Consider the following 15,737-nt stretch of genomic DNA (forward strand, 5'->3'; position numbering starts at 1 on the left):
TTGTCAAAAGCGTTAGTTGGCGCCTAGGTGGATGACCCCAAAAAAGACTAGCCGGAACTAGTCTACCTCGGCGGGACCAAGAAAACAAAATATCAAGAAAAGCAAAAACATTACAATAAATAGTTAATCTTAGTAACAAATATTTGATTATAATTATGAATTAAGCATACATGTGTAATTCAATGTAAAATATCATAAAATCCGTAAAATTGCATAGCATTGAACATAAAACATATCTATATTGGATAATGTATCTACATAAACATATATGTGTATATATATATATATAAGATACACAGCACCCCCCAACACACCCACACATATGCAATTATATATATATATATATATATATATATATGTGTGTGTGTGTGTGTGTGTGTGAAAAACATGGGCATACATGTAAAGATAAAAATAAAACAGAAGGAAAAAAAGAAGAGAGTGGAGGGTGATAGGAGGAAGAAGAAAAAAAAAAAGAAAATTTCAAAAGAGAAAAAAGAAGGAAAAACATAAGAAGGTAGAGGGGCAAAAGGAGGAGGAAGACGAAAAGAGAAGTTAAAAAGAAAAAAAAAGAAGGAAAAAGGAAAGAACAAGAAAAAAAATAAGAAGAAAAAGAGAAAAGAAAAAAGAAAGGGTTTGGGGAAGGAGGAAGAAGCAGAAGAAAAGTTAATAATAATAACAAAAAGATAATGACAATCATGTCCCCACGGCCTAGGCGGGGACAACTTAGGCAGGAAAACAGGGTCTTACTACCTAGACTCGTAAGTCTAGGTGGTAGCCCTGCACCCAGCCCGCCTAGGCGGCACCTATGTCACAGGGATTCGGCCAGACAGGTGCCGCACCCGCGTCGACGTGACGCGATGCGGGTGCACGTGCGGGTGCGGTCAACCCAACCCTGGGTGCGTTTACCGCACCCAGGGTCATTTTGGTCCAATTTTTTGATTTTTTTTTTTAATTTGCCCTGTGAAATGGGCTGCGGAATTTTTTTAAAAAATTATGTTGACAGCTGACAGCGCAGCGGAACCCGCCCCTTGCTGGATTTTGATTTTGGCCTTGATAGCTTCGGTCTCTTTAGAGTCGCCTATTCCCTGACGAGGACTTTCAGATTCTTCACCTCTCCCCACCCCTTGCTGGATCCCTGCAGGTAGTGATGAGAGAATGAAAGGACGGAACAGCTGATGCCTGTTTGCTGCTGCTGCTCTTGTTTTATAAAGGGGGCACTTGTGTCCACAACATCTGACGAGCTTTGTTGGCATCCCATGCTATTCCTGCCTCCAAACAATGAATTTGCAGCATTGGTTAACTTGGAAATGATGATCCATCTTCCTCAAAAATTAAAACCAAAATTCAAGAGCCTTTTGAAGTCTTTATCCTTCAACCATCCACATCTTTCTTCATCAAGGATTTTCTCTCTCCATAATAAATGATAATGGCGGTGGTAGCCTTGGTGGCTATTAGTATTCACTTTTCTCCTGACGAGATGGGTGCTCTAGCCGTAGCCTGGTGTAGACCTCTTTTTTCCACATGTCAAATCCAATAAATTTCTTTTAGCTGTCATCCAGAGTCGAGACTGGAGATCGGTGTGCAACTGTATATAAAATGAAATTTGAAGAACCCTAGGTAGTGGCGGTGGAGCCGTAGGCCTCGTGAAGACTCTCTCTCCAACAAACCACATCAAACCTTTCGCTTATATTTTTTTTCGTGAAGACCAAGGAGTTTCAGACATGATTGAATCATGACAGTCAGCAGAACGCAGCAGGCTAGGTCGATCAGATTGCCAATCCTTTTGGTTCATCAATTTTGTCCCGTTGCGCCAAAGTACACAACAAGCAGAACGTGGGTAACAAGTCTTCAAACAAACACACCAGCAAAAAAAAAACTGGTTATAAGTCATATATATATATATATATATATTATTTTATTTTTTTTTATTTTTTTGCCGCACCCCCGCAACCCCACACCCGGTTTTTTTGGAAGTGCCGCATCCCCACACCTGCACCCGCACCCATGTGACATAAGGTGGCACCATATCGTTCGAGCCCAAAATAAGATAAGAATCGTATCGTAAAAAATCATAAATTTTGAAAAAAAACTTTAAATTTCTAAAAAAATCATAAAAATAAAAAAATAGCAAAAAATTTAAAAAATCATAACACACAAAACAATGATGAAATGCACAAAATGCAACAATAAAATCATATGTGAAGTATTTGTCTCTATGAGCTACATAACACATCATCAATCATCAAATCTCACAAGAACATAAGTAGGGAGCTCATCTTCGTCCTCCCAGAGGCATACAGAGCTTCTTACTTTTGATGTTATGTTAGGTGATGTAGGATCAAAAGTAGAGAGTTAATCTTCGTCCTCCCAAAGTTGCGCATACCCCATTTGTGCCTCACTCATCTCTTTTTTTTTTTGTCTTTTTTTCTCAAACCAGCAAGTAATTGTTGACATTGTCATTTTATGGCATCAAGCGGCCACAACATTTAGATGTCTCGGGAAAAAAAAGAAGAAAAAAACATGATAGGAGGGAGAAGAAAAAAAAGAAACTTTCAAAAGAGAAAAAGAAGGAAAAAAGAGAAGAAGGTAGAGGGGCAAAAGGAGGAGGAAGAAGAAAAGAGAAGTTAAAAAGAAAAAAAATAATGAAAGAACAAGAAAAAATAGAAAGAAAGAACAAGAAGAAAAGGAAAAAAGAAAGGGTTTGAGGAAGGAGGAAGAAGCAGGAGAAAAAAATAATAATAATAAAAAAAAGATAATGACAATCATGTCTCCATGGCCTAGGCAGGAAAACAGGGTCTTACTACCTAAACCCGTAAGCCTAGGTGGTAGCCCTGTGCCCAGCCCGCCTAGGCAGCACCTAGGCATCGCTTTTGACAAAGGTTGTATGTATTGTATCGTAATCCATATCGTTCGGGGCCAAAATAAGATGAGAATTGTATCGTAAAAATTCATAAATTTTGAAAAAAAATCATAAAAATAAAAAAATAACAAAAATTCTAAAAAAAACATAACACACAAAACAATGATGAAATGCACAAAATGCAACCATAAAATCATGTGAAGTATTTGTCTCTATGAGCTATATAACACATCATCAATCATCAAATCTCATAAGAACAGAAGTAAGGAGCTCATCTTCGTCCTCCCAGGGGTACGCATACAGAACTTCCTACTTCTAATGTTATGCTAGGTGATGTAGGGTCCACCCAAGATTGCGCATACCCCATTTCTGCCTCACTCATCTCTTTTTTTGGTCTTGTTTCTCTCAAAACAGTAAGTAATTGTTGGCATTGTCATTTAATGGCATCCGACAAAGTCTTTGACGTGCAGGTCACAACATTTAGATATGTCTCAGCTAAATGATGCTTCAACCGAGAGATATCACCCAAAATAATACTATGACAACAGTTGTACTTGATTTTCAACCGGTTTTCACTCATTATTCGAGTGCCTCATTGTCATGTCGAATCATTTGATGTCATCTTCCCCCAAAAAAGCTCAATAAGAAGCAAAGAATAGGATTTTTTTACCTTAATCCACTTCCTTGAGTGGAAAAATGGTGGAAATGCACTCTTGATGAAATCACAAAAGTCATCTCCCTTGCACACGGATCGGCCCCCAAATCGCTCTCACGAGTCCTAGGGTGCGTGGATACCTCTCTAATGGCCTCTACACAAATGAGGGAGTCGGGATGTCTTTAAAATCCAAAAATTAAAAAATTACTTTTTGGCCCTTTTTAAGTGTGTCACACCCGATACGGGCCCGTATTGTATGATTCACACGATACGCACTCGTATTGTGATACGAGTATGTATCGTATTGTTTTTCTATATAATAACGATATGTATTGTACAGTATCGTACAATACAAACAACCTTACTTTTGACGACTAAGATCGATATAATTGATGCATTGATATATCACGCATGTTTTGTTAACACATCATGGCCTCTCTAAGTGATGAAAATGTCAAGTCTACAGAAGTAATGAGGAAAATCAAAAGAAAGGAATATGTGACATATTATCTGATGACTTGTAACTTAAGCTAAAAGCTAAAAATCACAAAAGGCTTCAACAGCAGCATATCCACTAGCAAATAACAAGGTGAAAGTTATTATATAAGAAGGCCAGATGCATTACATCTTCAACGGACTGTTGCAATATGACAGCACAAATGTATGTCAAAAAGATCCACTGATATTGACAATATGTGATATTAACTTCAAGAATCCAAGAGAAGTTTTGATAAAGTTAATACTGTTTATTAGTCAAAAACTTATCAATACCATCAACTATATTCTCACTTAACTTCTTAAAGAAACTTACTACCAACAAAATCCAGTTACAAAATTCATCCCAGCTTCCAGATTTGGTGCAGAATAGATGCGAGGCTTATGCCAACTTGGAATTGGTTTCTGTTATGGTTTCATTACAAACTCCATGCTTAAAACAAGAAGCAAACCAATGGCCACAAAAATTTACGAAAACCAATTTAATTTGCACAGCATAAACCTAATCAATCAAGGCCTTGCTAATTCAGAGACACAAATAGAACAAAGGCACAACATCATGAACGCTACCCAATGCAAACAGTAGCTTGAGATATGAGACAACCAAAAAAAAATTGAAGTGGGGGATCAACACAGTTTCATACTGCAAGCATTGGACATAGTCATCATATTAAAACAAGCACAGGTATCTGTTTATACTACGACGATGATGACAAGATGACAATGTTCACAAAGAACATGGGAACCACTATGGTACCTACCATCTACCCACCCACTAACCCAAGTAGATACTAGACACGCATAAACATACATGATAGAGATTACCTTCATCAGAGTATGGACGGCATACATAAGAGAAAGCAAATCAAAGGAAAGAAACACCCGCCCCAGATCCCTAAATTCCCGAACGGTCTAGGATACATATATATAGGAGAGAGAGAGAGAGAGGGAAAGGGGGGGATCCATCGCTCTCCCTACTTCTTGAAGCTGCCGCGTACTCCGGGGCGCGGCTTCGACGAATCCCCGACATTGGTGGCATGCAGATTCACGACCTTCGTCTCGTCGAAAGGGATCTTGGGGTGCTTGGAATCATGGTGTATCTGCATGGATTTGACATCAGGGGCGGTCGTCCTGCAGAGAGGGCATTCAAACTTGGCGTGCCCGCCCTTATCGACGCCGCTTCGGTCGGCCTGGCCGGCTTTCCCTCCGCCCCTGTTCGTCGTGGCCGCGTCGATCTTGGCAGAGATTTCCTTGGCCGTGTGCTTCTTCGGCTTCGCCTTCCCCGTCATGGCGACTGCTGCTGCTGCTCCTACTCGACCCTGAATTGTACAAGAAGGAATCCATCCAACAGGAGATTGAGTAAAAGAGAAAATGTAAGGGTTTCAAGAAGCAACAATAATAAACTCTTCCCTGTTCTTTTCGTTTTTATTTATTTTGGTGCTGTTTCATCATGGCCTTAAACGCAACGAAAATTGATGATGATGGTCGCCAAGAAATCAGAGGATATAGGATAGGGAGAGGAGAAGGGACAGAAACCCACCTGACCCTTTGTTTTGAGGAACAGGGAAAACCAAGAAGAGCGGCAATAGCGAAAAGGCCCAATGAGATTATCGATTTCACACAAAGAGAGAGAGATAGAGAGCACGGAGTTAGCCGCGTGCAACACTCTTGTGCAATGTACAAGCACATTGCCTTTCAGAGAAAGCTAAGTAGTTTATATCGAAACAGGCTAGATTTTTATAGTGTTTAATTACATTTACCCACTATTTTTTCATTGAAAAAACTGCAAAAAAAAACTTTTTCTCTTCTAGTTACAACTTTTTCTTTCTTCTCATGATTTCTTAATGACGCTATATTTTTTATAATTATCTAATTATGCTAATCTCCAAAATAACTATGAGAATTGTTTCCTCCAAACTTCAAATGAGTTTCATTAAGTATCCCCTGATTTAATTATGGATTCTTTCCCAATCATCTGTGATAAATGTGAAATGATCTTGGAAATAGTTCACCATGAAAGAAAATGAGCTGGACTAAGCTGAAATCTTTCCAACTCCCCCTAGATTTGACTTTCGTTGGGTCTATCATGGTATCACGCTCAAATCTATGTTGATCCATATACAAACAAAATGGGGTTATATCAAGATCATTCATAATTAAGTCTCATTTTAAAGAGTTAAACATTTACTATATAAACATTTAAAGGTGGTTCAAAAATCCTCCAAATCACCCATATTTTCCAAACCAGCAAATTTCTAAGGAGTAGTTTGTTACACTCCCACCCAGAGGTAGCATCTTTCCTTTGAAAGGGCCACTTTGGAGGGAAAGTCCTTCCCCATGGGAGGAGGTACAGGAAAGCTGTTGTTTTATACTTAGTATGTGGGCCTCTTCACATATTTCTCATGAACATGTTTGTTTAACCCTTTTAGGATAGAGGCTCTCTTTCCTATGAAAGAGAACCTCTTTCAAAGGAAAGGACATGAAACAATCGCACCCTAAAGCTTTGCCTTCATGTGCACTTGTGCACACTCGTGTATTGTATTGGCACATTACTAGTATAAAATCTACATGGAAATTACTTAAATTCACTTGTCTGTACCATACCCTCTATTAGGATGTCATAGCTGCAAATATTATTTTGGGTATGTTTGCAAATGAGAAAGTTAACTGTTGTCCCAAAGAAATGGTTGAGATTTGCTTCCTCTGGACCATCAGTTGAGAAGACTTTCATCGGTACATTTTCTCAACTGTAAAAAATGGCCTCTTATTTAGTTATGTTGCTTTGAGAAAATAAAATCATATGTTTGCAAAGCTCTGAAAAACTTTCTCACTTTAGAGAAAGTGGTCAACTTTCTCAAACAAGAAACCATTGATAGGCTCCGTAAACATGCCCTTAGTCAATCCAACCATATAGATATATTTTTGGTGTGGTTTGTTTAGTAAGAATGATACAATAGATCTAATTGTTTTGATGTACAAACAAATCATACCATTACAAAGTTCTAGCACATTATGGTTTCTTGGTTTTTAAATTCCTTAAAAACATGCATATATTTCAAAAACCTCTCAGTCTAATGTTTGTTCTTTACTGAAGACACTATGGGCACTATACGTGTATAGTTAAATGCACAAAACATTCAATGAGAACATCAACAAAAACAATGGGACTACTAGAGAGCCTGGTGCACTTAGCTACATCAAAGTAAATGCATCCCATTCAAGCCCTCAAGGGATCATACTATTTAGTGGTCACTATCATACATCATATAAAATTCAAAGTTGGGGTAAAAAACAATGCCTTTTCAACTTGTTCTATAAGTAAAAGAATTTTGAAATTGTTTTGCCCCCTACAGTTATTACAAAAAATTTGTTATGCTGTAGTATTCAAGTAGTACATTCACTGCCTTTAATTAATTTATACTTCTATCTTCAGCAAAATACTTTAATATATAAAAAGTGTGTCCTTCAAAATCCTAATGTCGTGAACCTTGCTAAACAACATAACCTTTTGTACTACAAAAATATATCTCTCTCGGTGAAAGATTGACAAGATGTCCTCGGCAATGACACCTAAACTTTTTCGGGTTCTTGAACCAACTTCCATCTTTGGTTCTTGGCATCATGTCATGCTATGACTTGTCAGAAATTGGGATTTGTTTGTTCACATTCCTCCCAAGGTGTGAACCTAAACTTTGCTATTCTTTGAGAATATGAAGTACTTTGAAAAAAGAATTGTATATTCTTTCAATCGCCGCCAAGTACACTCATACATTTTAAAAAAGTTATTATAAAATACTTTTCAATAAATATTTTTAAAAGGTTTTTGATATTTGATCATGCATCATTTTTATACATAAATTCATACATTTTCAAGCATGATCATGTGCGATAATCGCTTAAAAATGCTTATTTATAAAGGTTTTCATCATTTTTCATCAAATCATAATTTGAACAAATTGAGCCTCTTTGAAGTATTTTGGAGAGAATAATTAAGTTTTTAGAAAATAATTTTGAGAAAGAGAAGTCTTTTGAAATATCAAAAAATTTTATAGACTCTTTTTGAAAAATTATCCAAAAACCTAATTAGACCTGAACTTCTAATATAAAATAGATTTTTGAGGCTAGAGGGGGTGTTTTTTCCTCTAGCCTTCTGCGCCCCCCTCTCTCTCTCCTCTCTATCTCTTATTATTCCTCTTGCTCTCCTCTCAACTGGTTGCCTACACTATTCTTCTTTTTCTTTCTCTTCCTTTCTTCTAAATCTCGTCATCGCCAGCTCTTCTTATCCCTATCATCGAAGAGATTGGAGGTTTGTTCGATCGCAATAAAAAGTTGCTTCTTCTTCTCAACCCCTCTGTCAAAGACTGACCGTGAGATTTGTTTCTTCTCCCCCTTCTCGTTACTTTTTTCTACAAATAGCATAGATGCTTTAAATTTCTGAATGCATATATCATAATTTCTTTAAGCAACACATACATTATATTTGATTCCCTGCATTTGCATAGCATCCAAAAGTGTTTGAGTCTGCATTTTGTTTTCTGCATCTAGGTTAGAAATAAATCCAATGCATTGCATCACATAGATAGTTCTTTGTAGTTGTATTCTGAAGTTTTCTTTTTGGGAAAAATGCAGTTTATATTTACTCTTTTGAAGGCTAGAGATCTTATCTGCGTGACTTGCATATCCACACAGACCGGTTTGGCCCTCCAATACGTTAAGAGATCAACAATTGATTTCATGCAGTCCCTGACCAGATGTGAAACAGAGCCGTTTCATTATCGTATCATATATTTTTTTGGTGCAAGTGCAAATCACGCAGACTTGCATGATTTGTTGTTCATGTTCAGTCGACCAACTGAAATCAACACAAATTGCATGGTATGCACAAAATAAATCTACGTCCGTCTATCCCGGGATCACGACCAATATTGATCGAATATTTGTTTACCCGTTCCAGTCTCTAATTGCGAGAAACCAACATAGATACATTGTTTCAAAAATTATTTTTGTCATTGGCATCCAACAAACCGTGTTGTTCACAAAGATTCAGTAAGGCCTGCATGAGTCAAGATTCATCGTGATTAATGCATGCCGAATTTCTTTGGTCAAGGTAGAGTAATATAAACTGCAATAGTTGATTGACACGAGTAACCTTAGATTAATTGATTTAGGTTTTAACGTTTTGTTTGTTATTAATTAGGTAATCTGTATTAACATATTTTATTTGGTAGATGTCATATTATTGAGTAGTAGTTATTTAATTGGTTAGCATGGCTTACATCTTTAGTGTAATTTAGATTAGTCGCATGAGTCTTTGAATCAATTTAAACGTTTGGTTTTAGATTAAATAGCTTGTTCCAATTAGCTAGCCATATTTTACCTTGCAATTTTTTTATCCATTGTCATTTAGCTAATTTAACATTAGGTAAGTAGAATTGTTAAAATCAAGTGTTTCATTTTTTTCTTTGTTAATCAAATAAACTAGATTAATTTCTTTCATAGCTGTAATATAGTTAATTTAAGATTCACATTTTTTTGGCCTTTTAGAATTAGTTAGTTTGTTAATTGGATTGTTGCATGTTAGTTTCTTTATTGTTTCAAGTAGTTAGTTTGTTATTTAGTTAGGTTAGTTGTTATATGTTAGTTCTTAGGTTGTTACAGGTTAGGTACATGTTAATGGTTTGTCATAGTTTGTTAGAGTAGTTTATTGATTTTTCTTAATTAAATTATTAGATTTTAGTAGTATTTTTTTTATGGTTCTGCTCATTTTGTGTTTTTATTTTTTTGCAGGGAAGCGTTCAGATGTATGGTGAGCCCTCGAAGAGCCTTCTGAGGTCCCAAAAAGGTCATCTCAAAAGGCACTTCCATAAAAAGACTAAAAACCAATGATAAAGAAGTAAAGAAGGGAGCACAATCAAGATTTTGAAAAGTGCAGAAGTGATTTTCATCAAAATCAAAGTTTGTATGAGCTCAAAACATGTCTGACAAATTTAAGGGTATATTGGTCATTTTAGTAATTGTTGGGGTTCACGGAGACTTGAGGGTCATGGTCGTTCATACCATTGTTGCCCAAGTTTAGTCAACTATTTACATTTTTATAAAGATTGCACAAACTATCGTGGTATAAAACTCATGAGTCATACTATGAAACTTTGGGAGAGGGTGATTGAGTCTAGGTTGAGGAAGGTTGTCATGATATCGGAGAATCAATTTGGTTTTATGCCTGGAAGATCAACTATGGAAGCTATACATCTTCTTAGACAACTTATTGAAAGATATAGAGAGAGGAACAAAGATTTGCATATGGTTTTTATTCATTTAGAGAAGGCATACGATAGAGTACCTAGGGACGTTCTCTGGTGGACAATGATGAAGAAAGGTGTTTCTCTCAAGTACATTAGTATAATTAAAGATATGTATGAAGGAGTAGTAACCAATGTCCGCACTTGTGGAGGGGTGACAATCAATTTTCCGATAACGGTTGGGTTACATCAAGGATCTGCTTTAAGCCCTTTCCTATTTGCGATAGTGATGGATGAGCTTACGAGATCAATTCAAGAAAATGTACCGTGGTGTATGTTGTTTGCTGATGATATTGTTTTGATTGATGAGTCTAGAGCTGGGGTTAATGCTAAGTTAGAATTATGGAGACAGACATTGGAAGCTAGAGGTTTTAAGTTGAGTAAGAGTAAGACTGAATATATGGAATGTCGGTTTAGTAAGCAACGAAGTAGGGATGGGAGTGTAGTGAAGCTTGGTGAGCAAGATATACCGGTGAATGATTATTTCAAATATTTGGGATCCATCATTCAAAAGTATGGAGAAATTGATGGAGATGTAAATCATAGGATAAAGGTTGGGTGGATGAAATGGAAAAGTGCTACTGGAGTGCTGTGCGATCGTAGAATGCCATTGCGGTTGAAGGGAAAGTTTTATAGGACGACTATTAGACCCGCTTTACTATATGGTACGGAATGTTGGGCTGCCAAGAGACATCATATTCAAAAAATGAGTGTAGCTGAGATGCGGATGCTTAGATGGATGTGTGGAAATACAATAAAAGATAAGATTCGGAACGAAGAGATACGTAAGAAGGTAGGTGTTGCACCCATTGAAAATAAGATGCGAGAGAATCGTTTACGGTGGTTTGGACATATTCGGCGAAGGCCTAATGATGCTCCAGTTAGAAGGTTGGAGAAATGGGAAAATATATTAGTTAAAAGAGGTCGGGGTAGGCCTAGGAAGACTTGGATGGAGATGATAGGAAAGGATATGAATGCTTTGAACCTCACCGAGGACATGGCGTTGGATAGAAATGATTGGAGGAAAAGGATTCATGTGGAAGACCCAAAATGAATTTCTTTTTTGGTTCATATCGCTGACCCCAATTGTTTTGGGATGAAGGCGTAGTTGTTGTTGTTGTTGTTGTTGTTGTTGTTGTTGTTGTTGTTGTTGTTGTTGTTGTTGTTGTTGTTGTTGTTGTTGTATCCATCTCTTATAAGTTTTTCTTTTGATGTAAAAAGGGAAATTAAGAAGTTTATTAAGACCTAGTTAAAAAATCCTAACTAGAAGCTAATTAGATACTAAACTAACCTAACAAAAAACCTACTTAGTTGGGTTAATTGGATTTAGATCTAAATCTTGCTCTAAGATCCAGATCCAAATTCCCTTCCCCTATGGCTCATGATTTCTTACCCATGGTTTTGCATGGTGTTGCCACTTAGCAGTACCATGATCTCTCCCCTCTTTCTAAAGTGCCCATCTCCATCTATATAAAAGGGAGACCTCCACTCTTCCTTAGACTCACTCAACCCTCTCTCCCTTAGCCCCTTCTTATACAACAATTTTGGTGGTTGCTTCCCCTTTAGTTTAGCCCACTTCCCCTTGGCCCTAGCCCACCTAGTTTACTCCCTTGGCCACCTGGTTCACCTCCTAGTAGACCAATTCACCCCTAGGTTGACCTAGTTTTTCCTATATTGACCTAGTTTTTCCTCTAAGCTCACTCAGTTCTTCCCAGGTTGACCTAGTTTTCCCCTTCATCCGGATTCATTGTTCACCCGGTTCAACCACACTTGTGAGGATCATCGAAGGTTCGTGTTTTAATTAGAGAAAAAATTCTCCCAAGGATAGTTTTGGATTTTTTTATTTTTTTGGATTAGCACGCTATTCAAGGTAGGTATTCTTATACAGATTTATATCAAATTATGTGATGTTTATGCATGTATTTATATGCATAAATTATTCATAAAATAGACAATGATTCAGTTTAAGAACTTCTGTAAAGAAATTGGACCCATGCTAAGTTCTATTGATTTTTCTAAAAACTTGGACTCCTGCTAAGTACTATTGACTTGTAAAAACCTGACCCCTACTGATCTTACTATTGACCCTTGATACAAGGTCGACCCTCAACTTTCTAAGAGTCAACTCTTACTTAGTTTAAGACTTAAATACCTACAAAACATCTCTTATGAAGGAAGAGACAACTCCATAACTATATGAGTCAACTCTAGAATTCAATGGGTCGACTCCTATGATAAAAAACAACCATCTTGACTTTGGATGGAGGTATATGAATATATGACCTCAAGTAAAGGATGTATATGTGATATGGCTCATGTGGAGTAAGTAGTTCAAGGAACCTGAGGTCCTGACAATTGTAGGATATGGTATGTATCTAGGTACTGTAAGGCATGCATTTTCTACTTATGGCTCTGCAACGAACTTGGGGGTTATGAATCACCCTTTTGAGTGCAAAGACACACATGTTAAACATGTACACCTAAATAAACAAATAATGTCATCTTCATCGGCAAGTCGCTCGAATGGTTCAAGCCACCAAAGTAATAAACAAATAGTTATGAGATAGACAACCCTCGTAACCATGACGTCTACATGCGCTATCTTGAAGAGGATAGGTGGTGCAAAGCTCGAGTGGCCTCTGATAGGTTCATCTATCTTCTTGATGATTTATGGGAGAATGGCATCCCAACTGGTCTCCATGCACTCGAGGGTTAGGAGGTCGGGGCTATCAATATTTTCTAGGTGATAGTGTCCAACTACTGCAGTTAGTTGAGGGTGCATTCTAATTCTTGTTGTTTCTCTGTCGAAGCTATCTCTTTGTCATTGTCTGCCTGCTTTAGAAGTCAGAGGCAGGTAGACCTTTAGAAAATCTGAACTGGGTAGAATAATAAGCACTTGAAGTATTCTCTCTTACTATAATATGTGTCTTCGTGTACCTGAAGAACGGTAAATAAGAGAAATAAAGACCTTGTTGACTATACAACTTTGTATTGAAAACATGTTTAATTAGTCTAAACTCATTAATGTTGCTTAGCATGTACGAGCTTTAAGTAAGTTGTATGTAAGACTATGAGCTTTAAGTAAGTTGTTTTCATAACTATTTTAGTATTGGATACCTGAACTGATGTGCTATTCATCTCATTTTGTATAAATTTGGTGTATATATCTACCAGGCTTTCCCCAATCTTATCCCTTTTTTGTGGGGTACGAGTAGTGATAGTTGCACAACCTGGGCTAGAATGCGATGTGGGGACGACAAACCAGGATTTTTAGGCTCAATTTATTTTGATAATTTTGGCTCTATTTTGTAGATATTTTGATAAACATATTATTCCTAAACACCTGGATTATAAACCTCATTTTATTGAAGTTGGAATGAAATACATGTTTTTGCCAAAAATTAATTTACTTTATTTCCACCTATTTAAATTACATTGATTTGTTTGAAAAATCGAGAGATTGGATTCTGAATATAATCTTCATTGTTAGGCGAGGATTCAAACCTTATGGGAGGAATTTGAATCCAGGTCAACCCAATTCACCTTTTTACTGTAAACTGCTCAAGATCCGCTAACTTAGACCAACCAACATAATTTTTTTGTTGGACCGTAATTCAGTTTTACGTCACCAAATAAAACTGCAAAATTTTCCTAAATTTTTCAAGTTAGAAATCTCGGGGGCGTTAAGCTCTCTTCTTCTGAGGTTTTTTTCTCTCCTTCCTCTCATTCCTTAGCAGCTGAACTCCGGCAACCACCAGTTCAGGTGGGTCGCAAGGGTCGTCTGGCAGGATGGCATTCGCCAACTCGTTGTGCCACCGCTTCTCCTCCGAGTGGTTTGCCACCATTGGTTCCCCTAAAAACCACTACCATCAGTGGCAGAATCAGCAACCCCACCACATCGACGAGGACAACACGGCTACCGATGATTCGGAGTTCAAGAGGAAGCCCACCACCGCATCTATAGTGAGAACCTTAATGATTCGATCCCTTTAGCTCCTGTAATCTTTGAAGTCGTCTTCAACGCTACTCAAAGGACCATCCATTCCCCTCTCCCAACACACACACAGTGGAATCAATTCAAAGGAAAGGAAGGGGTGATACTAAAGACGATTCTGGCGACTGTGGCTGAAAAAGGAGAGGAAGACGAGGGTAGCTCTACGATGGAGGTAAATTCAATATTTTACTTATGCAAACCCCTCTATAAGGAAACTCTCTCTCTCTCTCTCTCTCTCTCTCTCTCTCTCTCTCTCTCTCTCTCTCTCTCTCTCTCTCTCTCTCTCTCTCTGTGTGTGTGTGTGCCTTTTGAGCTCCAACGGCTCCACCGATTCTCAGCCAGTTAGAATTTCGACAGTGGCTATAACAGAGAGGGGGGTTCCTGCGCCTTTTGAAAGTCCAGCTAAGAAGCTTGCCACAGAAACTGTTTCCGACAAGCGATAACATTCGGGGGCCTATTCACTTGAGGAAGGCGTCTGCAAATTCACCAGTGAGCGCGCGCGTTCTGGCCAAGGTCGACGATCTTGAGCGACTTGCAGCTGGCGAGCGACATCGGGATCTCGTTGGAGATCCGATTGTCGCTCAAATCGAGGATCTTAAGTCTCTAGAGCGAGTCAAACTCAGGATAGAGCAATCTAGAGAGGTTGTTGGCCTTCATCTTCAACTCGGTCAATTGGAATCAACCAATGAGGCTCAGGGGGATTGATTTTTTTTTTGTGTGTGTTTTTCCGGTGGTGACTGAGTTTTCACACGTGCAGAGTTTTCGTGCGCAGACACCCGTGACTGGGCTCTGATGCCAATGTTGAAACCCCCTAGTTCTGAAATTCGGTATGGATTGAATCACTGCATCGAACATGGCATGGGCTAGAAGGAGGACTCAAACCTTAGTCTACCTAACAAAAAATACATGCAACCCAACAACTAAATATCCAAGTTGGACTTAAGAGGTACTCACACACCTGCAACAAGACACCCGTAGCATATGTATACAAGAGTTCAAAAACAGGTTTCTTTCTCTAAAATGTGATAAAGGAGGCAACCCAACCTTATCGGGTAACTGAATGCCACTAGATAAGGAAAGATCCAAAAACAACCTTCCGTGATGGTAGGCCTCCTCAACAAGGCAACTACAGGTGCATATCCAAAGATAGATATGATCAGGGGCGTAGCTAGGGGGGGGCAGGACTGGGCTGTAGCCCAGTCCTGCCTTCCCAAACAGTTAATTTTTTTTTTTTTAAAAAGCCCAGTCCTAGCCCTGCCCTGATTCCATATGAAATAGATTTTTATCCATTTTTTAGCCCAGCCCTGACTGCAGCAAATAGTTTGATTTGTCCATATGAAATAGATTTTTATTAATAATTGTAGCCATTTTTATTTTATCTCAAAAAAATTTTTTCGGGGGCGCTGCCCCCGAACCCCCGACTATCACACAAAT

General features: G+C 38.0%; 1 protein-coding gene across 1 annotated transcript; it reads right to left on the reverse strand.

The window, feature by feature from the left end:
* Positions 1–4,653: 4,653 nt before the first annotated feature.
* On the reverse strand, positions 4,654–5,678 carry LOC149819025 (protein METHYLENE BLUE SENSITIVITY 1-like). The gene is made up of 2 exons (XM_089984946.1): positions 5,551–5,678; positions 4,654–5,329 (listed from the first exon to the last, which is right to left on the reverse strand). The coding sequence occupies exon 2, from the start codon at positions 5,297–5,299 to the stop codon at positions 4,985–4,987; it is 315 nt and encodes a 104-aa protein (XP_089841072.1). The 5' UTR covers positions 5,300–5,329; positions 5,551–5,678; the 3' UTR covers positions 4,654–4,984.
* Positions 5,679–15,737: the final 10,059 nt, after the last annotated feature.

Source organism: Nuphar pumila, chromosome 13 (assembly GCF_984573655.1).
Source record: "Nuphar pumila chromosome 13, dmNupPumi1.hap1.1, whole genome shotgun sequence".
NCBI classification, from domain to species: Eukaryota; Viridiplantae; Streptophyta; class Magnoliopsida; order Nymphaeales; family Nymphaeaceae; genus Nuphar; species Nuphar pumila.

Excerpts from the sequence above, each read along its gene's own strand:
- LOC149819025 (XM_089984946.1), bottom strand. The coding sequence starts at position 5,299 with ATGACGGGGAAGGCGAAGCCGAAGAAGCACACGGCCAAGGAAATCTCT.